The following is a 27,987-nucleotide window of genomic DNA, read 5'->3' as shown; positions in this document are numbered from 1 at the left end:
CAAGTTAAGATGAAGTCAAACTGGAGTAGGGTGAGCTCTTAATCAAACATGGCTGATGTCCCTACAAGATCTTGTGAAGAGATACAGGGAAGAATGTCATGTGCTGATGGAGGCAGAGATTGGAGCTATGAAGCTGCAAGCCAAGGAATGCCAAGGATGGCCAGCCACCACCAGAAGGTATGGAGAGGCAAGGAAAGATTCTACAGAGTATCTCAGAGGCAGCATGGCCTGGCCGACATCTTGATTTTGCACTTCTAGACTCCAGAAATGTAAGAGAATAAATGTCTACTGTTTTAAGCCACCTGGTTTGTGGTTCTTTGTTACAGCAGCCTGTAAGAAACTAATTCACTAGGTCTGAAGTGGGGCCCAGGCTTCAGTATTTTCTTAAGGCTCTCCAAGTGATTTTAATATGCAACCACTTTAATTTTAATTTTAATATGCAACCTATTAATTTTTCAGTGCTGTGCATTGCCAATAAACATCTGCCACAGATATACCGAGACTTCATTTTTAAGGATCATGACAAATAAAAGTATCCAGAAAAAAATGACCATGCCCTCTTCCAAAATCCATATCATGAAACAGTTTCCCAATATATATTCCATGAGATAATTAAATAATTGTATAAGAAACTTCATGGCAAAAGACTTGTATGATTTAAAAGTATAGTAAAGAAAAAAGGAAAAAAGTCAACCTAATTCTACTCTCAAAAGTTGCAGTGCATCTTAGAATCTTGTTATAACTATAACTTGTTGAACCTTAGGTGCTTTCAAACTTGTCTAAAATGTGTGGATTGGCTTCTGGTAAAGACAATAAAAACCATGCAAAGGACAGATGTGCTGTCAGTATTACACTGGAGCACTAGCCCTTCACCTTAATTGATCAGAGGTTAAGAATTAAGTGCTGTATTTTCTGCAAATAGCAAAATTGACTGATATGTAGATAAATGTAAGCAACACACAATACATTTTTAACTCAAGTCATGTGGGGTTCCACTCGAAAGACTGCAAATGAGTGACGGAGTCTGGATGTGTTGTCTCCTCCAAAATTCATGTGGAAATTTGATCTCCAATGTGGCAGTGTTGGAAACTGATTGAGTCATGGGGGCGGATCCCTCATGAATGGATTAATGCTCTCCCTGCCTGGAGGAGGGGGGATAGTGCGTGAGTTCTCGCTCTATTAGTTCCCATGAAAGCTGATTGTTTAAAGGACCCTGGCACCTCCTTTGTCTCTCTCTTGCTTCGTCTCGCCATGTGCTCTGCTTGTACCCGCCTGCTGCCTGTCACTTTTCTGCTATGAGTAGAAGCAGCCTGAGGCCCATGCCAGATGAAGCTGTCCCAGGATCCTAAGCCAAATAAACCTCTCTTCCTTATAAATTACCCGGTCTCAGGTAATTCTGTTATAGCAACACAAAGTGGAAAAAAACAATGAGCAAACGACAGAGAGAAACAGAGAGAGAAAGACACAGAGAGAGTAAACAGGCAGGCAGGGTCACACACGTACACCCCATATACTAAAATTTAAAACTAGTTTATTCAGGGAAGCTTATGGTACCTTAGGTATTTGTCACACTACAGGATACTAAAGAAAGATGGCATCCAACTGCATGATTTATGAATTAAAATATTTTGAAATCTATGTCCAAATAACATATTATCAATTATTTTCCAAACTAAATGAATCATGTTATGCTTCAAAATCATAAGTTCTTTAGTCCATTTGGCAAATGACATAAATTTTAAAAAACAAACACTTATATGATTTAAAAGAGCACAAGATCTACATCTGGATGCAAAAAGTTACTTATCTTCTATTTACAATTTAATATCATTTGGGATTAAAAAATCTTTTCTCTTAACTTTCATCCCTACCCTAAACTATCAATCAGCTTCTAATGGCAATAAGGCTCATATAAAATCTTCCCAATCATAAATCAAAGGATAATCTTGGCTTGTGCAAAGGCTGGATTTTATATTTCTTTTGGATTATTTGTATATTTATTATACAGTATGGATTTAGAAAGCTACGTAGTAGAACTCCTTTATAATCTGTATAAATGTACTAGTAAACTATGCTATAGCTAACTGCATAAATGACCAGCAATACACTTTTAAGGGCCTGACCTTGATTTCTTGAAATTCTGATAAAAAGGCACACAGTTTGCGTAAGCTTTAAAGCTAATTCTTAATACATCTAACTCTTAATACTTGGATTACACAGAAATACACAGTTTGTATTTGAGATGGAGCATTGCTAGATCTTTATACAAATAGAATTTTCTAAATTAACTATTTTCTTCAAAAGATCACTCACATCAATGTTTATCTATCAATACATTTCAATATTTTTCTTAATAATAATTCTAGTGATCTTGCAGAGGCACTTGTTTGGTTCAACAGTGATAAAGCATAATCTTGAAATAAATCAATCCCTCTTAAATCATTTTGCAAATATGATTTTCCTGTCATAATAGTTTTCTTGGTGATCATATTGGAAAGCATGAAATTATGATTTTGTGAGATATTTAACTCATAAAATACTTAAATATTTAAAGTATAAAACTCTAGCAACAATGGTTATGGTATTAAAAAAAATTTCCTATGTATTTTAACATAGGAAACATGTTCCTCATAAGTAGAAAAAAATGTTTCATTAGTGAATATATATGTCAGTTTTTTCTGTGGTGAGTCCTTTATTTGATTAATTATTCACTTATTCATTTATACATTCAGAATACTCTAAACATCACATAATAAACTAAGTCAAAATAAATTAGATTAAAATCTTAATGTAAAATGCATTTTAAAAGCATAACTTAAGGCTTAGTAAATACAGGTAAAATTGTTGTATTTAATTTAGCTTTAGCTTACTTTAATTGTAGTTTTGTGTTTAAGAACAAAAGATACAAGAATAATAGTTAGTACTTTTATTTTAAAAATATTTTAATTTATGCAAATTTTTATTATTTAAAAGCTTAACTACTCAATTGAAACTTTCTACAAATTGAGACACAACATACCCAGTCATTTCATTTAATGTATAATTTCAGTCCTTGGAACATGATGTATTGTTCTTTGAAGAATTTCATTAAAGTAAAATCCATTGAGCAAGTAAGATTTGAATACATTGTTGCACAATAAATTAATTTATTTCAACAGCTTAATTCTTTTATCATATTTATGTGCTTGCTTTTCTAGGGTATTCTATAAGATAGAGAATAAGGGAGACAGTAAAGAATTGCATAGGAGAGAATCTCGTAATTATTGCTGAAACAAAATAGATAATGAGTTTTATTCAGACATAATAAGAAAGAAGCAGTTCAATGTCTATAGGGAAACTATGTAAACTGGATTTATCATTTCATTTGTGTAATACCCTTTAACCTCCAAGATGGGCCTTCGGTAGGACAGAGAGGAAGAATATTTAATTTAATACTTCAACCCACTACTTTATAGTCCTGCATCAACTCCACCAATCAATAAAACACAATCTTTTGCAATGTTCCATCTTTATAAAACTCGCCACAATAATAAATGAAAATTTAAGAGTACTCTTTCACTGAAAAAAAGGTCATACTAATAAACTAATGGTAACAGAAGAACAATAAAGGAAAAGCTGCATTTATTGCCTCTGGGTAGAACAAGAAGTCTTGGTCTCTAGATAACTCAGAGTCAAGGTGGAATTTAAAAGCAATGTACTCTTAAATTCTAAAATAAAAGTATAAAATATTTACACACGTGACTAACTAAACACTTAAAAAACTGCATTCTCTTAGTTGATTTCTCTCCACTGCAAAATACATTCTATTTTATCAACTTAAAATATTTTCAAGAGTAAATATAAATAATTACAACTCATTTCTCTAAAGGATTATTTTATTTAGCTTTAATTTACTTTGTTTTCTTTTTAATTCTGTTTATTTTTACTTTGCTCTCTTTTTAATTCTCTTTATTTTTATCTGCTTTTTCAGTTAGAGATTCCCTCACTGAAAATAATAAAGAAATGGGGAGACAGATATTTCTAACCTTAAATGAGTTGTCTAGATAGAACTTTTAATTTATAAATAGATGAAGTTGACCAGCACCTTCTTTATTTAATGAGAACTTCTGATCTGTAAGATAACTCAGATTTAAATTGAACCAGTATTTACTGTACACCTACTGTATGCCAAGCAAGATTCTAGGCCTTGTTTATATATAAGTACAACTGACAAAAATTTGTCACCCTATGGAGTATATGTTACAAACTGGTAAATGTTGTTAGTGAAGTGAAGAATCATTTACACTGATTAAGTGTGACATTCAAAGTCCCTCACTGTGGAAAAATGTGCAAAGAAGATAAATATAGTTCTGTGCTGCATAACAACGTTTTGGTCAATCACCTGCCACTTACACAATGGTGGCTATACCATATAGCTTGGGTCATAGGCTACACCATCTAGGTTTGTGGAAGTACACTCTATGACGTTGCCTCAATGACAAAATCACCTAACAGCACATTTCTCAGAATGTACTCCTGTTGTTAAGTGACACATGACTGTAGTAGAATTGTGATTCCAGATTCAAGAAAATGCTAAAAAGTTCTTGTAACAGACATAGCATACAAAGCTAACATAATTATATCTGGTGAGGACCAGGCAGCCACCTTCAAAACGCCATCACTCAAAGTCCTAAACTGAGGCTCCAAGGGACATTTATTAACACAGCTTTTTAAATTTGTTTTTGATGATGGAACTCAAGAAATACTCACTCTTGCTAAATGTGAACTGGTAGACCCATGAGCATAATCTTAACCTAATTTTATTCTCCCATTGTTTTTTAGAAGTTATTCAGTGAGGATAGGGAACTACATTTTCCACACATTTGTAGGAAAATTCAGGCATCCTTTAGCTTTCGGACTTCTATTTGGTGATATAAACTTACTCTAAGCAGCAAATATAATCTTGACTCAGGAATGACAATTCAACCCTCTGTAATAATAAATATTAGCATTTTCATTCAAAGGTAGCACTTCTTTTTCCACAGCAAAGAGGAGACAGAGGAGAGTAAGAAAAAAAAAAGGGAAGTTCTCACTTGGCCAGCACTAAAAATGGTTAAAATCAATGATTTATCTATTAACGCACAGTATGTGCTCTTATGGGCCACCAGCGCTATGAACCTCTTATCAGCAGTTCCTTTAATGAGTCAAATTCATCTAGATGTTCCTCTGTCCCTTGAATTTCCTGCATAGTTAGATCTGGAGGCTTGATTCAAGTTGATTTGGGGACAAGACTACTTCACAAATGCTTCCATCAGGAGCACAAAACGTGTGCTTGTATGTCAGCCACCACTGTGATTATGGTCTAGACTCATCACTTCATTAGGACTTGCAGTTTGGTGATACTATCATTCCTTACTTATTTATTTGCCAGAAGATTTGAACATAAGGTTTCCCTGATGAATTATTTGGTTATCTTGAGTTACAGTTTATATGGAAAAGGCTGGAAAAATGCTTGATCCCTTCCATTTATTTATCCTTTCTTAAAGTATTGTCCTTTAAAAGAATCAATTCCCTAGAATTCTCCAAAGGTGAACAATGAGGTTATATTTTAGTATTATTATAAACTCATGGATTTAAACACCTGGGATGTGTTCCAATACATTGATGTATTGTATCCTCAGTGGTCGTTCTGTTGTATTACTTTCCTTTTCTTGTTAGCAACCTCTTTTTCTATTTAAAATCAATATCCAAATTAACAAAAACAGAACATACTTAGCTATTTTTCTAATTCCAAGTAAAGTCTATATAAACTACTTTTGTGTGAAAAAATTATGTCTAAAAGCGATGCATATATCTAGAGTTTTTTGTTTGTCTAAATAAATAAACTATTCTAACTAAAACAATCATGAAGCATATGATGTCCCATTGCGCTAAGATTTTAATCTACTTTGAGAATTAGGTCACTCAGGTTCTAGTTTTAATAATCTTTTCACATATTAAACTTCATGCAAATAAAGCCCTATTTACTAATATAGTATTGTAATACTTGCATTGAGAGAAAGATTACAAAGTGGGAAATTATAAATTGTGTTTTGAAGTGTTCTTCAATGTTTAATTCTTTAACTGTAAATTTCATAAAGTGTCTCCATCTTTGTCTTTCTCCTCTCCTTCTCTCTCATACACACACACGAGGTCAGTAGAGAAAATTAACGAACTTAAGTCATATTCCATCTTCTCAGAAAACTTGGTAATGTGGCATGAGTGGGAAGATGTTTATTCAACAATGTAGAATAATTTAGATGTTGCCAAATTTCCCAAAAACAATTCTACCTTATCTCTGAGGAAAAGTAAAATGTAGAAAATGCATTTAAAATTCTACTTTTTTACTATGTACTATAAACCTCCAAAGTCCTTGATTAAAAGAAAGCAAATTACAACACTTTTGTCAGGTGAAAAGGGCTGAACAAGGGAAAAAGTGTGAGTAACAGAGACAGAGAGTCTCTCTACAGAATTGTGACCACAATACAGAAGCTTGACAGTAATTCCCTGAAACATTCTAGAGCTTATTTTTAAACAGAGAATTGTGAATATATGGAGAGAAAAGAAAACTAGTGATAAGATAAAGGAATGGCAGTGTACAAAGACTCCTAAGATTTTTAAAATACTAGTTTAATCATTATGGCAACCTGATGAAGTAGCATTATTACCTCTATCATACAGAAAAAGAAACAAATGCAGAAATATTAAATAACTGTCCAAGGTCACACGATTAGGAGATGGTAGAGCTAAAATAGAAACTCAGGAAGTCTTCCTCCAAAACCCATGTTTCAAACCATTAAAATGTACTGTCTTTCTTCTTTTCAATCTTATTTCTATTTAGCAAGAAGCTTTTTCTTAAAATCCTTCTGATACCATTGTGAATGTATTAAACAAAAAGTGAGAAAAACATTGGTTTATTCAGGGTGGATTGGGGGTTATTTGATGAATGCTATCCAACGAGAATCAAATTGTATAACATTTCAACGTATCAGGAATTCTCTAATGACAAGAGCAATTCATCTCTTGACTTATACTGTTTATTTTACTCTGATTTAAGATAATAAAAGAATACATCTTTTTAAAATTTGGAAATGAGGCAAAGATTGCACAAATTGTTTCGGGTGTTAATACTCAAAAGTATTTAAAGACCCTAGAACAATAGAATGGAAACTAAAAAACTTAATGTGATAAAAATTCCTAACACAAATAAAAATGAAGAAAAATTGGCTTAATATAATTTTATGTCAAATCGTCATGAAATATACTGAGTCACACATTCAATTATCAAAAAAGTCTTAGGAATTATGAGTACATTTATAGATTATTGTCCAAATTGAGGTTTATGTTAGTTCCAGTGTCTCTTCACTGGCCATTTTACTCCTACAGTATTTTATGTGGGGGAGGGTGCATTTACAAAAAAAAAAGAAGTCAATCAAAAAGCTTGATGAAGAATGGTCAATAGAAATAAGAATATTTGGTTTGGAGAAAAGAAGAATTATAAGTACTATAAAAGAGGACTTATAAATTTGGCTAGAACACAGAAGAATTGGTAGACATTTTTCTCCCAAGAAAATGTAACAAAATAAAAGTTATTGAGATGCAAATTTTAATTTGATTAATGAATACATTCCTCACTCTTATATTTGCTGAACATAGACTAGGCATTCTACAAAAGTTTAGATATATAAAAGTGGGTAAGGAGGACACAGAAATTATTTCTCCACTATGGGGCAGGCTAGATTACATAACCTCTAACATCTCAAGTTGATGTTGCTTCTGGTTCCACAAATGTTAAACAGCAAAAAATATATGGGCCTTATTGACAAAATAGGCTAATACGGAGTTTATCATTATTGAACATATCCCTACAGACATTTAGATTCTAGGGATTTAAATTAGAGTTATGATTTTGTAAAGATTACATTTCCGTTTCCTCCTCAAAATTATCTTACTAAAATATCTCCAAAAGTCCAAGACAATCAGTCATAGAAAGTTTAAGTTCAATACTTTGGCAGACTCTGTCATGGAGGCTTGCATTTAAAACAGATAAAAATATCGTAGAGATTCAGTCTTCATTTATCCAGTTTTCTTTTCCTCAATACATGTAGTTTTCTTCAATGTTAAGCTCTCAGTGCTTTTAATTTATTTTCTACCTGGATCTGGAGTGTTTGAGAGTTTGGTTTGAGCTGCCTCACTTATCCACAGTCTAAGAATCACATGGGTTTGAGATAATCAGAGGTCTAATGCAGGTATCTACAAACTTTTTTGTAAAGGACCAAATAGTAAATATTTTACTCAATTCTGACTTTGAACATGAAAGTAGCCATAGAAATTATGTAAAATAAAAAGTATGGAAATGTTAAAAAAAAAAGGTTTATTTATAGTTAACTAAATTTTGAATTCCATATCATTTTTATGTATCCTGAACTATTATTCTTTTTTTCATCTTTTCCCCAACCACTTAAAAATGTAAAAGCACTCTTAATTCAGGGGCCATACAAAAACTGGCAGCAGAGTGGATTTCACCAAGGACAGAAACTTGCTTTATTTCGTGTACTGGTGTGAATATGTTAATGAAAAAATTAGAAGAGCTCCTTTATTTCATAAAAGCAAGTAACAAGAAGAATACGTTAAAAATATAACTCTGAGAATTATGCTTTTGCGTCTCTTTTGTCCTACAAATTCCTGTTGCCATTCTTATTTAGGTTGAGTTTTAATCTTAATTCATGTCAATACTCTCAAAAAATGTAAATATTGTATTCCAGCACATGGAACATCTCTCAAACTCCTATTTTTCTCTTCGAAGAATATTTCTCCGGTTGTGTTATCTCGTTCCTTCAATATGGGAGTCAATCTTCTCTGGTATTTGACGTTTCACTCTCATTCATCCCTCATATTCAGAATCTTCTCAGGCAAACTAATTGCAGGCACTATTGTAATTACCCACAGGGGCCCAATACTGTTTAAAATGACACAGGAGTCACCATTTTCTTTGGGGAAAATAAAAAACTTCATTTGAATTAAATTTAATTAATTTATATATAATGTCATAAAGTCTACTAATATATAAATTTAGGTTGATTTATTAATCTGTTCTCCTTGATGTTTAGAACTTCATTCCTCACCTTTATTCTCTGAGGTCACACCCTTGCTTTTGCTCAGGTCTTGTGAATGTCTTCAAGCACCTAAAACTATTAGAGTTGCCTGATGCATTTCTTGAAATGCACTTTGTACAATCTTTACCTGTCAGTGTCAAATTTTAAGCTATCTAGATGGCCTGTCTCAGAAGAAAAGGGCACCCTGATTCATATGGACTTTGAGCATTTCCACATGGTCAATTGAATTTCACAACTGATGGCAAAAAAAAAGCCCATCAACTTTTACTTTCTGTAATCATTCTCATGTAGTGCCATTGTTTCCTATTTATCTGCTACATCACCATTTACACCACCACCACATTCAAAATTCAGAACTTCCTTTAATCTGCTTGTAGACAAGTTTCTAAAAATATTTCCCCCAAGAATCTAGGAAGTGGGATATCACTACTATTTAGCAGGTGTTGGCACAAATTTTAAGACATGAAGATTCCTCACTTTCTTATTCTCTTTTTGCATATTTTCTACCTTTATCCATATCTCCCTCCTTCTCATTCTTAAACTCAATCTAAAATACCACAGTAATGTACCTGATTTCCCAATAATCCAGTCCTGAGTTGTTTCTAAAGACCTCTCCCAGAGGAAAGTCCACTGCATCCTCTTATTTACCTCAACTTAGATAACAAAGGATTTATTGAAAGGAGCTTCCCTATCTAAATTTCTAATTAACATTAGATGTAGCACAAACTGCTTTTTTAATATGTGTATATTAAAAATACAAAAATAAAATAAGTCTCCTGGTATAGTGGATTCAGTTATGTCCCCCCAACCTCACTGAAGCTTGAATTGTGTCTGCTAAGTTTTATGTATTAGAAACTTCATCCTTATTGTGGCTGTTAAGAGGGTGGGAAATCCTTTTAGGGTAATAGAAAGGTGGAGCCTTGAAGAGGTGATTGGATTGTAGGACCATGCCATAGTGAATGAATTAAAGATGGTGCACAGGGGCACGATTCTGAGTGCTTCAAAAGAAGAGAGAGTTTGTCTCTCTGTCCGCTCTCTCTACTTCCACCATCTTTCAATGTGAGACACCTGGGTCACTGTCGGCACCACCAGATGGACTTTAGACTTCCCAGATTCAGAAAAAGTAAGCAATAAGTTTTGTTTTCTTTATAAATCACCCAGTTCCAGGTATTCTGTTATAAGCAACAGAAACGGACTAATACATCTGATGTAACTGGAGACTTTTGGATCCAGGAACATGTGAACCATCATCTCGCGCCCAAATTATCAATAGGTCATAACGAAAATACCCATTATAATTTCAAACAGCTAAAAATCTTTGTGACTCAAAAATCTAAAAGCTGGGTGACTATGGTCAACAGTTAAGATTTGTATATCACATAATAGCTAGAGGAGCAGCTTTTGAATGTTTTCCCCACAAAAATGATAAATGCATGAGGTGATTGATACATTAACTACCCTAACCCAATTGTTATACAATATATACATATCAAAACATTAGATCGTGCTCCATAAGTATGTATAAGTACAACATGTCAATTAAAATTAAATTAAAAATTATAATTTTAAGAAAATGCTAAATCTACTTTCCTGTTATATTTTGACATTATTTATTAATGTAAATTTTATTTAAATGAGAGATTACCAAAAGAATTCTAAGTTTTGAAAGTGGAAATGATTAATATTATGAAATCCTTCTTTACAGTCATCATTATCACTTTTTTCAAAAAAATGAGAATAATCATAGCTTATAATTAATACTTAGTACCTTCTAAAATTTTTTAAAGTAGCCATCAACCATAATGATGGGAATACTTGAAATGTCTTTTCTCTCAGCCAAAATCTCTCTCTAGATAACTTCAATGAGTGAGGTGATAAGAATGTCGAATTCTCAGCAATAACTATTACCAAACATTATCATAAATTGAATAATGGAGTGATACCTTAACAAATCATCTTGTAACAAAGGAACCCTCTTAAAGTCAGAACAAAGAAGAGTTTTAAAAATTTCTTTCTTCTCAGTTCCTTGGCTGATCACAATGTGCCACTCACTGGCATTCTTTCAGGGAGAAGTTTTTCAGTAGTTGATCTGGTTGGTTTTCCCTGGGGTAATAATACTTCAGAAAATGATACAAGGGATTGGTACGTGTCTTTGTTTATAGAGTCATTATTATAAGAAAAATTCCTCTTTGCATATTACTCAACATTCTATGTAAATAGTAATAGGGCCTTTTATATAGGACATGCTCCAAAGGCTACCCTAAATTCAGGTATATTATATTCAGAAGATGATGTAATGATTATGTCAAATAAGAATCGTGCAGCTTGAAGTATCTTTAACTCAGCTTAAAAATTAATAATCTATTCTTAATTTTTTAATTTCTTGTTCCTTAGCCAATCTGACAATGCAGTTAAAAACTTTGATTTAAATATCCATTATGAGATAACACAAATGAGAATATATATATACACATATATGCACACATTTAAAGGTATATATATATATATATATATATATATATATATATATACACACAAACATGCACACATACACACAGGGAGAGAGGGAGAGGAGAGAGAATTGTGTATATATACACATGGGTGAAGTCTACGTAACAATAATGTTACCTCTTCTATTTATAGTATATTTTTGAATTTACAAAAACTTCCAATTTTATTATTCTATTTAGTTTTACATCTACACTGTATTATCCATTTTTCTATATCGAATAAAATTAGAAAGATGGGGTTACAGCCCAAGGTGGCACAGCTAGTAAGCAGCAGAATTTAACTTTTCTGGTCTTCTGATTCACCTCATCTAAAGGCTCATAACATACACACATACACAACCATATATATAAGAATACACACAATTTAAACCATATCATTTAATGTCCTATGGTCTTTCTCCTAACAAATACAACAGAGAACTTCAAATAATTCTAGCCTTCCTAAATATTGTACCCCTGGGGCTACTTACTACAAATGCTTTTTCTCATCATTTATTTACTGTCACTTAGGTTTTTAGAGTTGAGATTTACTTATGAAAGAATAAAGATGAATGAAAAGATGGTGGCTTAAGACAAAGATGCCAAAACAATTGTATGAGAAAACAATTACCTTAATAACAGAAGTCTCAACCCTGGATGGGGGACTCTGAACTTGTGCTGCTGCCGCCATATTTGCAATGGTGCTGAGATGGTTCATCTGGCTCATTGCCATGGTGACAGATGCTGGAGGTAGGCTGACAGGTATTAGGGGGTGAGGCATCATCATAAACGGAAGTTCCAGACCTATAAAAAATATGCGTATATCATCATTGCTCTGTTCCAAATAAAACTATGAAATGTGGTATATCTTATTAAAATCATTAAGGACATGCATCATCAAAAACTAAAACATTCAGAAATGTTCTAACAATGATAGTCAAAGAAAAAATATTTTTTCTCTTTATATGCAGCAATACCCACTCACCACTCAGGGAAATTAGGTTTAGAGCTAATTAGTTTATTATATTACCACTCTTCATGTGTTTATTACAAATGGTCATTCCTTGCTATATTTTTCCTCTAATCAGTCTTAAATCCCGTTTAAAATATTAAGGTTTTCCCTAACTTTTGATTAGTTATCTAAATGGAGTACACCTCTTTATTATGTTCTATTTTACTATCTGATAACTACAGTTTTTTTTTTTTTTTTAAGGACCATTTTTAGTGCTAAAAAATGCCATCGTACCATTTGGCAGAAGGTGGCTCTGCTGAAGATGGTTGAGAGGACGACTAAGTGGAAGGTTATGTGCTCCAGGCATGCGGGGGTGGGCAACAGAAGCCCGAGACCCCAGGGATGGGGAAGAGTGCAGTGCTTCCTTATCCCAAGAACCATCACTGTTGCCTGCGGGGAACGAATATAAATTATTTGGGTACAGTACTATTCCAAGTCTTCCAAAGACTAATTTGAGATGAGATTTTGAATAGTATATCACATTTGGAAATTGGCAAACTGATTTCTAGGGAAATAAGAGGAAGTAAATTTCCCTTAAAATCTACTTTTCCTTTTGTTTTTCTATTTCTTTGATGCAATCTCGAATTTTTGAAAAATAATATTTATGCAACATTTAACTTATTTTTGGAGTCTAATCCTGTTTGACTACCCAAGTTAACATTAAATGGGCTCTATTACATAACCAGATAATCAATTATTCCTTGAAAGTGAAGCACACTGACGGTTATAGAATGCAGTTATCCTTGTAGTAAATGGTATCCTAGTCATCATTTCAAGTTAAAGCGCCTAACTTAATTCCACAGCAAATCCTGAAAATAAAATCGTTAAATGCCCAACTTGATTGGACACCATACAGAGAACACAAAAGACTACTTTACAAAAGGTAATAATGACCAAGCAAAAAACCAAGTGTGCATGCATGAGTGTGTGTAAATAAATATATTACTGGTTTTCAAATAAACAGAAACATAAATTTATAATTGTGGTGATATCAGTGCCAAAATCAAAACCAGACATTTGAGGGCTTGCATTTCAATTTTGGTGACAATATCTTAGATTTAACTAGATCTTGAAATACCTTAATAGAATAATCCTTGGAAGGTATTTATAAATCCTTTCAATTTAGACATGTCCCCAAATTAAATTAATACAATGTTACTTTATTCCTTAACTTAATCTGTTGAATATACAAAACTACCCACTTAAAGAAAATGTCCTTAATATGCTGTCAGTTTATGAGTTGTGCATTTCTTTAAGAAAAACCAAAAAAGCATATTTTCATATAACCATGCATGGAAACAGAAAAGTTGGTAAAACTCCAATTTAATGCTTTAGCTCTACTAAAAGCCTCATTGTAAAATCTCGACGACATAGTTTTTAATGAAGAATACTTAGTTACTGCCATGATTTTCTTTCATTTACTTCATGAAGACAGTTAAGATTCAATATAAATTCAAACTCATTAGCTCAATACTGTCTGGATCTTAGAGTAAATTGTTCAGAAGTGGGTAATGAAAACTCAATTCAAATTCTTCAGCAATCAAACAAAGCAATTTTATTAAACAATGAAAAGAATCAATTAAAATGGATATCTTTATTATCTCTTTATTATTTTACAAGAAACCATGACAGCTTTTGGCTAAAAAAACTTTATAGCTTCATATAGAAATCACTTACATAAAAGAAATTCCACCAACTTGCTCCTACACTGTGATATAAAGGTTTACTTTCATACTCACTCATTTATATACCTTATTTCTGTACTTATGACTTTTTTGACACTTATGCCAAGCCAAACATGCAAAAATTGTAACCGTACGAATTTTTCAAATGTATGTTAAGAGAATATTATAATAAAACATTTTAAACATCTTCACTTTATATTGCCTTTATCAAAGTATGTGCCAATTTTTTATTACATATTCGTCCATAAAATCTGGGAAATTTTATTTTGTCAAATTTTATGGTTCAGTATTGGTTTTACTTTTTATGTTATCAGTTAAAACAGGAATTGAGACATAATCACTCACTACTGAGTTATAAAAATAACATTTTGGAATAGATATTATTTTAATATGAGAAATGTATTGAGAGTTTATAATAATAGGTAATTTTCTCTGTGCATTATATTTCATTTAAAATATCTAACAAATGTAATAATTACATTTTCATAGTAGATTGCATATTTGAGCACAATTAACTAACATAAGAAGGAGAGAAAAACATTCACATTCATCATTATTTTGGATTCAGTTGGGGTTCCATTTATAACTATAAACTATTTTTGGTTTTCTATTCACTTGAACTGATTTCTTCTTTTATTGGAATCCTGATTGTCAGTTAATAAATAGAAAGTAGCTATTTCTCCAAACATATTTAAATTTCACTCTCATACAGTAGAGATGCACTATAATTCTATTTTTGATATTATTAAGGTGCAAAATATTAAGTTCAAATTCTCATTAAATCACCCTAAAAACAGATTGTAGACAAAACACCACCCATTTTCGTATGTCTTTTGCATCACAGGACATCAGTCCTTTGTGTATGGTAAATGTCAATCATCCATATGTGAATTTTCTGTAGCAACTTTCTAATACTGCTTTGGATTATCTCACTACATAGAATGCTCCTAGCCATCTCCACCAATCATTATTTGTTAAATACTCATGATGTTGGCTCATTTGAAAAATAAATAGAGCAAACAATTAAGAAACTAAGTCTGATGAAAAATATATAATATATAACCAAGTCAGCTCTAAGTGATTTTTGCATTATTTATAACATCCTTTTCCTCTATTAGCATGAATAAATATGAATTTAAAATATCCCTCTTCAGAACAATACATAACTCATATTTATTAAAGGTATAATTTCAAGCGTTTTGGTTTAAGCTAATATATATCACAACATAAGCCAGTATATATGTACTATGCCTACCCAAACATATGTACATACAAATATACCTTTAAGATTAATGTTTACTACTAAGACAGCAAGAGACATTAGCAGATTCAATATATAAATAAGAAAATTTCTAATATATTAGAAATATATTTATATATTATATAGATTATATACTATATATTAATATATTAGAAATTATGGTGGGGGGAGACGGAAACACAAAATAATTTATTTCTCCTCTTCCATTCTTGAGGAACCCCACACTTTCTTTGACTTTATAGTGGAATAAAAAGATGAATATAATATAGCCCTAGTATCCACAAAGGACATATTCTGTAATAGGGGGTTGAAGCATGTATACAAAAAACTCATACAGTATGATAAAAGTATAAAATGTGAAGGGCCGAGGGAAAAAGTCATGAGCTCATGCAAAGACTCAGTGCATCAAGATGCTTGATTATTTAAATCTATAACCTTATTTTAATGTTGGGGGGTGGGACTCAAGGGAGAGAGGATCTCCCATGTCTAGTCCTAAATGCACACAGTGGAGAAGCACTGGGAACAGGTCTCAGGCTAGACAATACCACAGATGTCAGCAGATCTGAACTGTGAACAGCAGAACACACGGGCAATTGTTATATGATGAAATCAACTGGTGTTACCATAAGCACCATGAAGCCCAGTATGGCTTTGTATGATTTGGGTGGGGTAAGAAGGAACAAATATCCAGTCTTGCAGCAGCCAGGTATAAATGGACAGAGGGATGTAAGAAAGAAAATTGAAGCTAACACCTGATTACCAATTTTGTCTCCAACTAAAACTATTAATTATGCATTTATATAATCTGAAACAACTTACTTACCCTGCCTAATTATACTGATATTAAGATTATATCAATAATCATATATTCAAACGTATGGAACTTACATATAAAAAAGAGGTTGTGTATGTTTAGCTTTTCTTTCATGTAAAAGAAGTGTATTCCTCACAGACAAGCAAGGTTACCTTAAGATTTAGCATAACTAAAATTCGAATATGTATTACTAGTTATGAGAGATCCTCTTCCCCCTTAGTTCCTCCCCACCCCAACATTAAAACATACTTACAGATTTTGAAAAAACAAATAGCTTGGTGCACTGTCTTAGACTTTTCATGGGCTCAGACTGTTTTCTTTGGCTTGCCCTCGTTTTATATTTTTATCATATTTTATAATATTTATTTTATGATAGACCAGGTTTTTAACACAGACATATACTCCTAAATTTTGAAAGCCATCCCTACTGTAAGAGACGCTAGATTACCAATCAAAACTGATGGGTTACAAATATAAAATGGTTTTATTTTTCCTCTATTATTGCCTTCAAACATGCTTTGTCAAGTTTCCCTTTTCTGTCCCTTAATAGCCTTGGGCATATTTTGAGTATGACAAATCCATTCTAGTTAACACTCCTCTCTGCTCCCCAACCCCATCAGCATTGGCCATTTCTAATTTGGCCAGAGCCTAGGAACCTGGTCAACTTTTCATTCATCCTGTCTTCCTCCTCTCCTTCTCCCGGGTGGGATAAAGGTCGCTTGCTCAACATGTATCTGCTTAAATTTTCCCTGAACTTCACTTTCTATGGCTATGCCTAATAAGCCATCGACATCTTCCACGTGGCAGATTTCTAAATACTAAACATCTCCTCAAGGGGAACCCTAACTGGGAAACTCCTAACAACACAAGTCCCTGACAGTGGAAATCCCCTCCAGCTTCATGCTTTTCTAAGATCCCTAAACTCCCATGGCCTCTTGATGCTAACTAAGGCCCTTCTCCTGTTGCAGGTCATCTTATTCTGATGCTGTCTACTTTTCTCCACCCTGCTACCGCTCCTCAATTTTTTATTCCCCCTGCTCAAATGTATACAGAAAACAGATCAGCATTTCACACCAAAGCAGAAATCCAGCTATGAAATGAGATGGAGGCATCTGCAATCCTTGAGTATTTCTCTTGGGAGTCTCCTCCCTTTTACCTTAGTGGTGAGGATGAAAAGGGATTACTAAGTTACAGCCCTACACACTAAAAGCTGTCTCTTCATGAGAATGATTTCTTCAAATCCCATCTCCCTTTGGTCATTCACTCTTGCAAATGGAAAAGGAGGATGTTCGTGGAGTCTGGACTTACAGTTAAGATAGCAACGCTAATTCAGCTGCTATTAGTAAATACCAATTTAATCTACTTTCTTTAAAACGAAGAGTATCCAGTACCTTTAGTTCTTGCTGAGGACCACAAGAACAATTCTATTTAATATCCTGTTATACAAGCATATTCCATAGAACCAACAACACATATGGCTATATTATAAATCAAATTTTAGTGATGGTTCTTGTAAATAAATCAAAACAAAGGGAAAGAAATGTGTATGTTTAACATTTAAAATGCTATTTCGTAAATCAACTGCAACTTTAAATTACTGACTGAGACAGAAGTTCAAAGAAAAAAGATTACATGAATAAAACAAAGAATGGTTAAATGTGGAGACAATCATTATTAAAAGAAAGACAACACTTTTAAGTTTTGAAACAGAAAATATTTTGGGAAAGAGTATCATTAGTTTCTCAGTAGTAAAAACAATTTTGTGTGTGTATGAGTGGCACCAGTTATAATCCCAGCTCAAATAATTATATTTATTATTAAATTCTTTCCTTTCATTTCTAAATATATCCAATGAGGAATAGGTTCCTAAAGAGAAGTCCACAGTGCTTTTTAATAAATTTTATATACAATGCTATAAAATTAAACACAAAATTAGAGTGATATATATAAAATAAATGTCTTTTAAATTACCATGCGTTAAAATAGTCAAAGTATATTTAAATATTATTGTCCTTTATATGTAGGTGACATGTAACTATTTGTTAAGATTTTCCCACAAGCTGACCCTGATAAAGGAGGCAAATCTCAAAGGGACTAACAGTCACACCACTGCTTAGTGAGTGACACTGATAGGTTGTGACGGGAACCTGACATTGTCAAGATTCGTTTACAATGAAAATGACTGCAAGAGCAGACATTTACTCCATACCATTGGAGACCACTTAAAAGGATGTCAACTTCATCTTAACAATGGAAACAAGACTAGTAAGTAAAAGTAAATACTAGTCTCAGGTGCTACAGATGTTCAGCTGTTACTTCAGAGGTAGGTGAGAATAAGCAAGGTATTATCTTTTAGTAGATTAACTTCACCCTAATAAAAATCAGATATAAAATGTCAGCAGTAATGCTAGTATTTTGCATAAAGAGCAGAAACAGTTATTTCATGAGTTATTGTTATGTAGTCTTTAATTTTTTTTTTTTTTGGATTACTATCTGAGCCCAGTTTATCTACTTTAGCATATACAAGGGTACTTTAAAAAATTCATGGAAAAATAGAATTAAAAGATAATATGAATCTTTCCATGAACTTTTTGAAGACCCCTGTATAAACACTGAAATTTCCTCACATTTTGATTTGACTTTATTAAATTGCTTTATATGAAATGAAGAAAGAAGAAATCTTTTAGGAGTAAAATTAATTAGGGACATGTCTAAAAATGTTCCAGTTGAAGTACAGTGGTTTAGCAAAGAAGATGCAACAAGTGCCTCCTAATCAGTAGTGCAAAATAAAGTCCACAGAGTAGGCCATTTCCAAGGTCTAAAATTTACATTTGGACAAGTATCATGCTTGATTTGGAAGTTCTAGGGAAAAAGTGAACTGGTTGGCTGTCACTTAACCAATCCTTCTTGGCTTATCTTCTGACATAAATTTACTTTTTTTCTTAGAGAGAAAGAATGGTACTCTCATGAATTATAACTCCCTTTACCAATAAATATATCATTTAGGGAAATAAGTTACTTCCACCAAGATAATTGGATATAATTTATTTAGCTATCTCTCATTAACTAAATCTTACCTTGTGTTACCTGAGAGTCAGATATTTGTTAACCAAAAATTTGAAAGTCTTGTAATAAAGGGAACTTCTATTTTACCTGTGATTTTTAATGTAGAGCTGTTTTGATATATTTTATTTTATATACAATGGTGATAATACAATCCTAGTGCTCTTGAAATCACCAGAACTATGCTAATCCTAGATTTCTTCACCTACTTGAGATATTTCTATTGCCCTATTGGTAATGTTGTTGAAAGCAGCAGAAAGTTAACACACTGCGCAAAGTGGCACACAAAATAGTGGAAATTAGAACTGCTTATTTTTAAATTGTGCCTGAGTATTTTTTACAATGGCTAATAACGGTTGAAGTAAAAGGAATAAGAAACAAAATGTAAAATCAGTGCTGACACTGAAGTCACTCATGTCAGATGGAATCTATAAAAGGACACTTAACAAATAGGCAGACATTGCTAAAATACAATTAGTTTTTTATCCTGCAGATCTCCAGAGAATTACAGAAAATAGGAACAGCTTTAGGAAACTTCAAGCAGACAATGGTTTCAATCTTAAATAGACTTTATTTTGAAATATGAAAATGTTAGAAGGAACTACTATATACAGAACGCGATACGCTATGTACCTTCCCAAATTTCAGGAAGTTGTCATATAGCTTAAAATAAAAGAAGTAGGGCCATTACTATAAAGATAAAAGGTCAGACAATATAGGTGCTGAAGAGAGAGATAATTATATCAGAAACACTTCGTGTTTTGATGCTGTTGTCTTTGGACTCATTAGCACCATTCTCTAAGTGTTAACCAGGGAAAACAGATCTCCAAAACAAAACAAACAAATGCAGACTTGGGCCGAGTAAATAGTTGCACAGCATTTGGTATAAGGAAAAGAAATAGTAGACAGATTAATTCATATTGGCTAAATATTGGGGTGTTTTGTTAATGTGGACTATAAGCTGATTGTAAGCAAGAGCCAAATGTTTCTATTCAGTGGAAATGACGTCCAAAACAGATTGGTTAATTTCCACAGCTTAAGTATAATCCTATTATAGACAATAGATAGTGTAAAAAAGACCATCCTAGGCACATTTTTAAGCTTCCCATTCAAAAGTATATTCATACAGTTCTTCAAAATAGTTTAATTTGATGTGTCTCTATTAATTTTACTTTACATCTTTTAGCTTTTCTCATTGCCAATGTCAATGAATTTCTACCTTTTCCCATTTTAACTCATGAAATTATTTTTCCATTAGGCAAACTAATGAACTAGATATTCTTCTCTCTAGGGATATTGTAATGTCCCTATAGATTTACAATCACGTCAAATAAAACTTCAAGTTATACTTCCTATAATGTTACTAAAATAATCAATATCAAGGCTTATAATATTAATAATTTTATGTTCATGCCTAAGAATTACCCTTTGTAATTTTTATTTAATTTTAATTTTCATTTTAATTATTTTATGCAGTGTTTCCAGTTTTCAATTATTTGTGTTGAAACTGAAAAATCTTGAAACAAAATTGCTACTGAATTTTCAAAAAAGCATATCACCCTCATAGGTAAAATGGCATATGTTTGGGAATTATCTTAGTGCTTCTTATATGTGTGGATCTAAGTGTTAAATTATCTCTTCCCTAAACCTGGTTAACCTCAAAGAATGACATCACCAGCTAGTTGTACACACTAGAAACCTAGGAACCATCCTTGTCTCTTCCTCTTTTAACTTGCACCACCAACAATGTCCAATTCCTTTTCATGTCCTGTTGGTTTACTCTATGTAATTTATCTCTATTCTGTCTATTTCTATCTCAGCTGCTGAAATCTGATTCAAAAACCTTCACTGCTTTTAAGTATAAATCTTACACTGTCACTACACTGTCTAGAGGTCTTCACTTGTTTCCCATTGCTATCAAGGAAAAGATCCAAAATTTTATCTCGTAACGTAAGCTCCATGTGGTCAGACCTATGTCTCTTTTGCTTGTCATCATATCCCCAGCATTAAACAAGGTGAGATTCTCAGTTCTTGAGCTGAGAGCTGCAAACTAAGACCAATTCTTACATTCATACATGGTAAACATCAATGAGACATTCAAGCATGATAAGGTACAGTCTTGTTATTGAGTATCTTATAGCGTGGAAAAGAGAGACATATATATAGCACATATTTACATAATTTTTATTCTTTAACTGGAATTAAAGATAAAGAAGATGAAGAATAGGAAATATGCTTGATATTTTGGAAATGAACTTGATAGAACTTAGTAATAATTTGGATACAAATGGAGATGAAGCGAGTAAAATACGAGAGATGACTTGGGCCTCTAGATTGCCAATTGGTGTCAAGTGGTGTAAATACTGAGGCAATAATGATGATGATGATGATATCTAATATGTATCATGTACTTAGAACACGTTGAACATGTAAGCTTTTATATGTACTATATCAATGAGTCTTTTGTAACCCCGAGGTGGCTCTGCATTAGTGTTATAAAGGTTAATTTGCCCCTGGATTTGAATTCCAGAATTTTGAATTCACAGCCCAAGCTCTTAATTACCATTATAAAGAAGATCAAGTTTTACAATGAACACGAAGCACTTCAGTTTTGGAGCATTCGAAGATGATATGTTTCACACACAGTAGAGAAACAGAGATTGACAACAAGCAATTAGAAATATAGGACTGAAATTTGGAAGAAAAGCATATGCCCAGTGAGGGAGATTTGGAAGTCAGTGGTTTGTAGAAGGTAGATTTAGCCATGATGCTTTCAGTGACTATAGAAAGCATAAAGGTATTTCTACTATAAGCCACAGAATAAGTCCAAAATAGGCTAGGCTAGATAATTGTTTTAAAAAATTCTGAGGAACTCAGCAGGAATAAGCAAATATTGATATATGACTCCTACAGTTTAATACAGGTTAAACAGGTTACAATAATTCATACACAAAGGGGTGTGTTAATACATTTGTATAATATTCAAGTCCATTCACTTAGTTCTGAGTTAAAATATTACTCTTAATAAGATAGTCAACATGTATACACAAATGCCTGACATATTTTAGGTTCTCAATTAATACAAAATTAATGTATAAACATTCATTCATTTTGGTTGGATTTAAAGATTTAACAATTCTACATACTCTTTAAGGTAGACAGCCTAAACAGGGTGAAAACAACAACAACAACAACAAAAAGAACAGCTAAGCGTAATTTGAAAAAGTGACATTAGTCCCACTTGTAATATGATAATTAGTTAAGATACACAGTGATTACAAGGTCCTCTTAAGAACATTATGGAGAGTGGCAGTTTTAAATTGAAGCCCTGCATATAAAACAGAAAAACTCAGCACATCCGAAGGACCACTGAAATAATATTATATTACAGTGTAGATTACATGCAGATGGCGGACTTGTTGAAAGCTACTGTTTATATGAAACCAAATCATTCTTCCCATAGCTTCTATTATATGTAGTGAAGACATTCTACTCAAAGCACTTTTCATCAGTTTTTCATGGGCAGGTGGGGGAGGAGGTTTTCAAGGTCAAAATGACCAATAAAATTTTAGTTGCTGGCAATGGGAAAAAAAATACTTAGAAAGACTAGCAGCAATATGAAATAATTTGATTTTTACTCTATACTCCAACTTGGAAATTAAATATAAGCACTCATTTTTATCTTGAGACTAAATAGTTACAATATTCTTTTGTACCTTGCTGTGACAATGTGAATGAGAATAAGAAAAATGGTTAGAAACTGTGTTTTTAAATGGATTGATTTCCTGACAATATCAACACCCATAAGTTGGTATAAAGTGAAATTTAAATATCTTTATTCATTTTTTAATTTAAAAATTATCTGGTGCAATTTTTATAACCATGATGTGACCAGTAAGGAAATGTAAGGGAGTATGAAACCTACCTAAGGTCACGCAATGATTCAGTGTCAGAGTCACATGCTAAACAAGTGTTTAATCAAGTGTTTTAAGTTCTTAAAAAAAAAAAAAAACTCAGGGTGGTATTTGGTTAAATCAGTTATTCATGTTTCCTCCCCACAATTTTTTCCAACATCAATATTAAAAAGGCATTTGCCTTGTTAAAAAATAAATAATAAATTATGAAATTGCCATCTTTTCTAAAATGGTCAAACAGAAAAACAAGATTTTTTAAAATCTTCAACATATAAAAATAACATCTATCCAAATTAACATTATTTAGTAGTAAAAGTAATGAAACCATTGTATCTTAAATATTAAAAATGTAAAGAAAAATCTAACTATGCAAATTAATTATCTTCTAATTATCAAACAATAAATAGCTATTTAATTATAAAAATTTCTCTCTGTAACAGAAAAATTACTATAACCTGTTATTTTCCTTTGTGGTCACAAAAAGTTTTAAATAATTTCATTATTTCCTCTGATATTAAAATATTGCACCATTTCTACTTTTTGACTTTCCTATTGGGCACATTCTCTCAAATGTTTATATCAGTGAATGTTAGGACCTTTGTCAACAGTACACAGATGCTCTCATTTAGATGTACCTTGTCTAAGACTTAAGGTCACCAGGTAAATATACCTTGTTAAATTTACAGCAAATATTGCTCTTAACTAAAATATTTATACAAACTATTTCAAGCCTCAGCTGCTAAAGTAAAACACAATTTTTCAAAAAAAAATTAAATACCTATGAATGTCCTTTGGTTAAAATGGTCTGTATAGAAACTGTTTTCCTCTTTAGTAAATTTTAAAATTTTGTGCTATGGTCTTCCAATGAAAGAGCTGCTTTTCACAAAGAAACAATTGGAGTATATGTTGTACTTTAATATGAGTATCTTTGAACCATTTCACAAAGAAATGTAATTGTATTATGGACACACCAATAAATAATAATGCAAAGATAATTTGTCTTTTAATGGATGTGTATGCAAATTACTATAATGGGTGTTTCTCTTATATTTCTCTATTTTAAATCCAATTAATTCGCAAAAGTATTAAGACTTTTAGAAGGAGGCTTAATTTTTGAACTGTGTCAAATCCCTACTGAACTGTAAAAATAATTTTGAAAATCATTTTATTATGTGCACTTATTTAGGTTAATATTAATAAATCTTTTAATTCTGGATAAGAAATAATATGGCTTTGAAAAATATTTCATGTTCTTGTTTATTTCAATTAAAGTTACTAATGTACACTGGAAATCTTGGAGAGAAAAGGGGAAGAAACCTATTAAGATTATGATAAAGTCATATCAAATAGAAAAAAATAAATAGGGCAGAAAACATAAATAATTTTTTAAAATATCAAGAATGCTACAGTGTACAAGTCAAGGAACGAGAAATTATATAAGGGTACTTCAAAAAGTTTGTGGAAAAATAGAATAAAAAGATAATACAAATTTTTCCATGAACTTTTAGAAATACTCTCATATTTAAAGTTCACTACACAACATACAATTTATTTTTTTATATATTTGGATTATAGAATAATATAGCATAAAATATACATTGAAATATTTCATTCATTCATTCTTTCAGCATACATCAAACACCTATTATGTGTCAGGCATTGTTGTTAAGAGATAGCAGTGGACAAAGCAGATAAAAATCTATATCCTAGAGGAGTTCATATTTTTGTTAGGAGGTGAGTGAAAAGATAAGCAAATAAAGTGACATCACCTATCAATTGAGATAACAATCATGGAAGGATGAAGGAGAAGTTTTGAACGTACGTGTGTGTTGTGTATATGTGCATATGTAAGCATATGTGTGGGAAGGTATGTATTAAAATGGTGCGATAAGGGAAAACTTTGCTGAGATGATGGCACCGTAAAGTATGATCCCCCCATTTTACAATAGAGGATAGTGAGGTTCCCAGTGATTAAATTAAACGTTGTGGTCACATAACTCTTAGGACAAGAGCTGAACTGAGTACACATTTGCTTGGCCCTTGGTCCTAAATCCTTTCCACTGCACAACAGAGCACACCCCGTTCAGAAAACTGCCTCGGTTGTGCAATAAGGCAACGATATACACAAACGGTGCCTCTGGATGACAGCTGGGTAGCACGACTGACTGGAAGAGAAAGCACAAATTAGGGAAGCATCAGAAGTCAGAAAGAATTAGGTAGGCTAGGGCCAGATTATGAAAGTTCTCAGATGTCAGGATGATGAGTTTGGTCATCGTCTGAGGCAGAGGAGAGATATGATTAAAGTGATGTATCAGATAGTCAGAAGGAGGGGAAGGAACTCATCATCAGGAATAATCCTCCCGAGTTCTGTCATCCACCACATTTGACACTGATATGACCAGGCCAGGAAGCCTGATTCTCATATTTCATGCCACTAGAAAATTGATAAAATAGAGGAAAAAATCTTGTGTTCTCTATCATTAGAGTTTTCTAAGAAGACAATGGAAGAACAAATTGGTTTCCAGAGCCAGACAATACAGACATGACAATACAATAATGCTGGGTGAGGGCAAGTGGATATTACGTGCTCTATACCATATCTGAATCCAGTGGCTTGTAAACTAGTTCCTGTTATACATGCACTGAATAGTTTTTTCAAATAAAAATAAACTACCTGTATCTCATTTGAAAGCCTTCACATAAAGAGATGTAATTTTCTTTCTTGGCAGAAAACAACAGCTTACCAGTGACTATGAGTCAGCAGTGCAGAATTCTTATTAGAAAAGCGAGAGGATACGTGGTAGATTCATGGTTGATGGACACTTTTTAGACCCTCCCTGAGTGATGCAATTGGAGATGCTTAAAAAGGAATATTCCTCCCAAATTCAGGATTTAGTAATAAGGTCTGTGAAATGTAACTTTAAGGTTGGCTTTAATCTTTTCATAGAAAAATTAAATCTGGGAATGTGTTTTAATACTGCTCTTTCTATTTGGTGCAGAGTGTATATTACTCTTCTGTAGCACTTCAAATAACTGTTATCATACAGAATATTATACACATCAGCAGACAGCTAAACACATTGTTTACTATCCCGACATTGAAAAATATGCACCAGTAAAATAAACATCTCAGTCTGATTGTCCACTTTTCTCACATTTATTACTATTCTTCATTATTCACAATTCTTATATTCACTAGAATTCCTCAATAGTGACTCTCAATGTAGGCAATAATTTCTAAATAATGCCAAATAATTTTAATTCAAATACTGTATGTAATGTGCTATTAGAATTGCATATTGAAAATGAGTATATAAACAAAGAAAGTACTTATTTACTTCAGCCTAATAAAATCATAAAGCATGACAGGTCTTCATTCTGCCCAAAGAGGGTTTTTTTTTTTTCTTTCTTTATCAAAACCATAAAATGATCATATTATTATAATTTGCTTGCATGTAAAACAATACATATTATGAATTTTTTTATTTCTATAAGATGTCTCTTTAAAGTATATTCACTTACTTTAATGGTTTTTGTTTTCATACCCCAAAGTTTTAGGTTAAATTCATTTTTAACTGGGAGCTTTCAAATCAGATATAATTTAACATGGTAAAATAAATTTTCAAGCAGTTTACTATGCATAGACTGCTTTTAAAAATTCAAAACAGCTCTGATAGCAAATGTCATTTCTTTCATAGTTACAAAATGCACACTCCAAGTGTTTTATCCTAATGAATAAATGAGTTTGTCCTTTATGTATAAAATATAGTTTATGTTTGTTGCACAAGTTTTTAATAATAGATGAATTTTAGGTTTGCTCCAACATATTCAATAAAGTGTGATTAATTTGGTTTTTCAAAAATGCAAACTAGACATTACTATATTACTTTGCAAAATGCACAGCTTGCAACATTATTGTCTCAGTGGGATCTTAAATTGAATTGTAAAATGTGTCTTATTTCCAGTTTGATTTATGTAAGAGATAGCAGTGGATAATGCCCCTTTTGAAGTTTCACTGCTTTGTATGAACAAACAACAGAAACCTAAATTTATGAAATACTTTGTTAAAACCCAAAACAAACTTTAGGGTTATATAATGTTTGACTGAAATAAAAACTTATGACGGATTCAGAATACCACATTTTCAATGAAACAACTTTTTGAAGTTTCCCATTATGACAGATTATATAACACATTTTTGACATTTCCTGTGATTTTTATTATGATATTTCAAGTAATTACCAAATCATGTTTTTCTTTTAAAAAAAGCTTTTCTGTGCCCTGAGAATTAATCTATGATACCATTTAACTTGGCTTTTTGAAGTAAATATCACCAGATAAAAGCCAGCTGGATCTGAATAATAGGATACTTGAATGAATGTATTAGTGTTTGAAAAAGAGAGTACAAATCTTCTAAAAAGATTAATTTCCATAAAAAAGATAGCTCCCAGATCTACAAAAGAATAAATTCAAAAACATAATAAACTCTCAGAAAGAAAGGTAGATTAAAGTAAAAGCTGCAGCACCTTGTTACTGCAGCTGTTGTGTAGCAATGACTCTGTATCAATTACATTTGTTTGCTCCTGTAGGGCTCTTCAAAGCTTTGTCTGAAAAG

At 32.2% G+C, this 27,987-nt stretch overlaps 1 protein-coding gene across 1 annotated transcript in view; it reads right to left on the bottom strand.

The window, feature by feature from the left end:
* The window catches only part of DACH1 (dachshund family transcription factor 1), a 392,928-nt gene that overhangs the window by 109,802 nt on the left and 255,139 nt on the right, over nt 1-27,987 (bottom strand). The window contains exons 4-5 of the mRNA XM_063102567.1: nt 12,870-13,025; nt 12,255-12,427 (exon numbers count right to left, since the gene is read on the bottom strand). Coding sequence (XP_062958637.1) covers nt 12,255-12,427; nt 12,870-13,025 — 329 coding nt within the window. The remainder of the gene's footprint in view (nt 1-12,254; nt 12,428-12,869; nt 13,026-27,987) is intronic.

Source organism: Cynocephalus volans, chromosome 7, assembly GCF_027409185.1.
Source record: "Cynocephalus volans isolate mCynVol1 chromosome 7, mCynVol1.pri, whole genome shotgun sequence".
Classification (NCBI taxonomy): Eukaryota; Metazoa; Chordata; class Mammalia; order Dermoptera; family Cynocephalidae; genus Cynocephalus; species Cynocephalus volans.
Note: the sequence above shows the minus strand (reverse complement) of the source record. Positions and strands in the feature narration are given on the sequence as shown.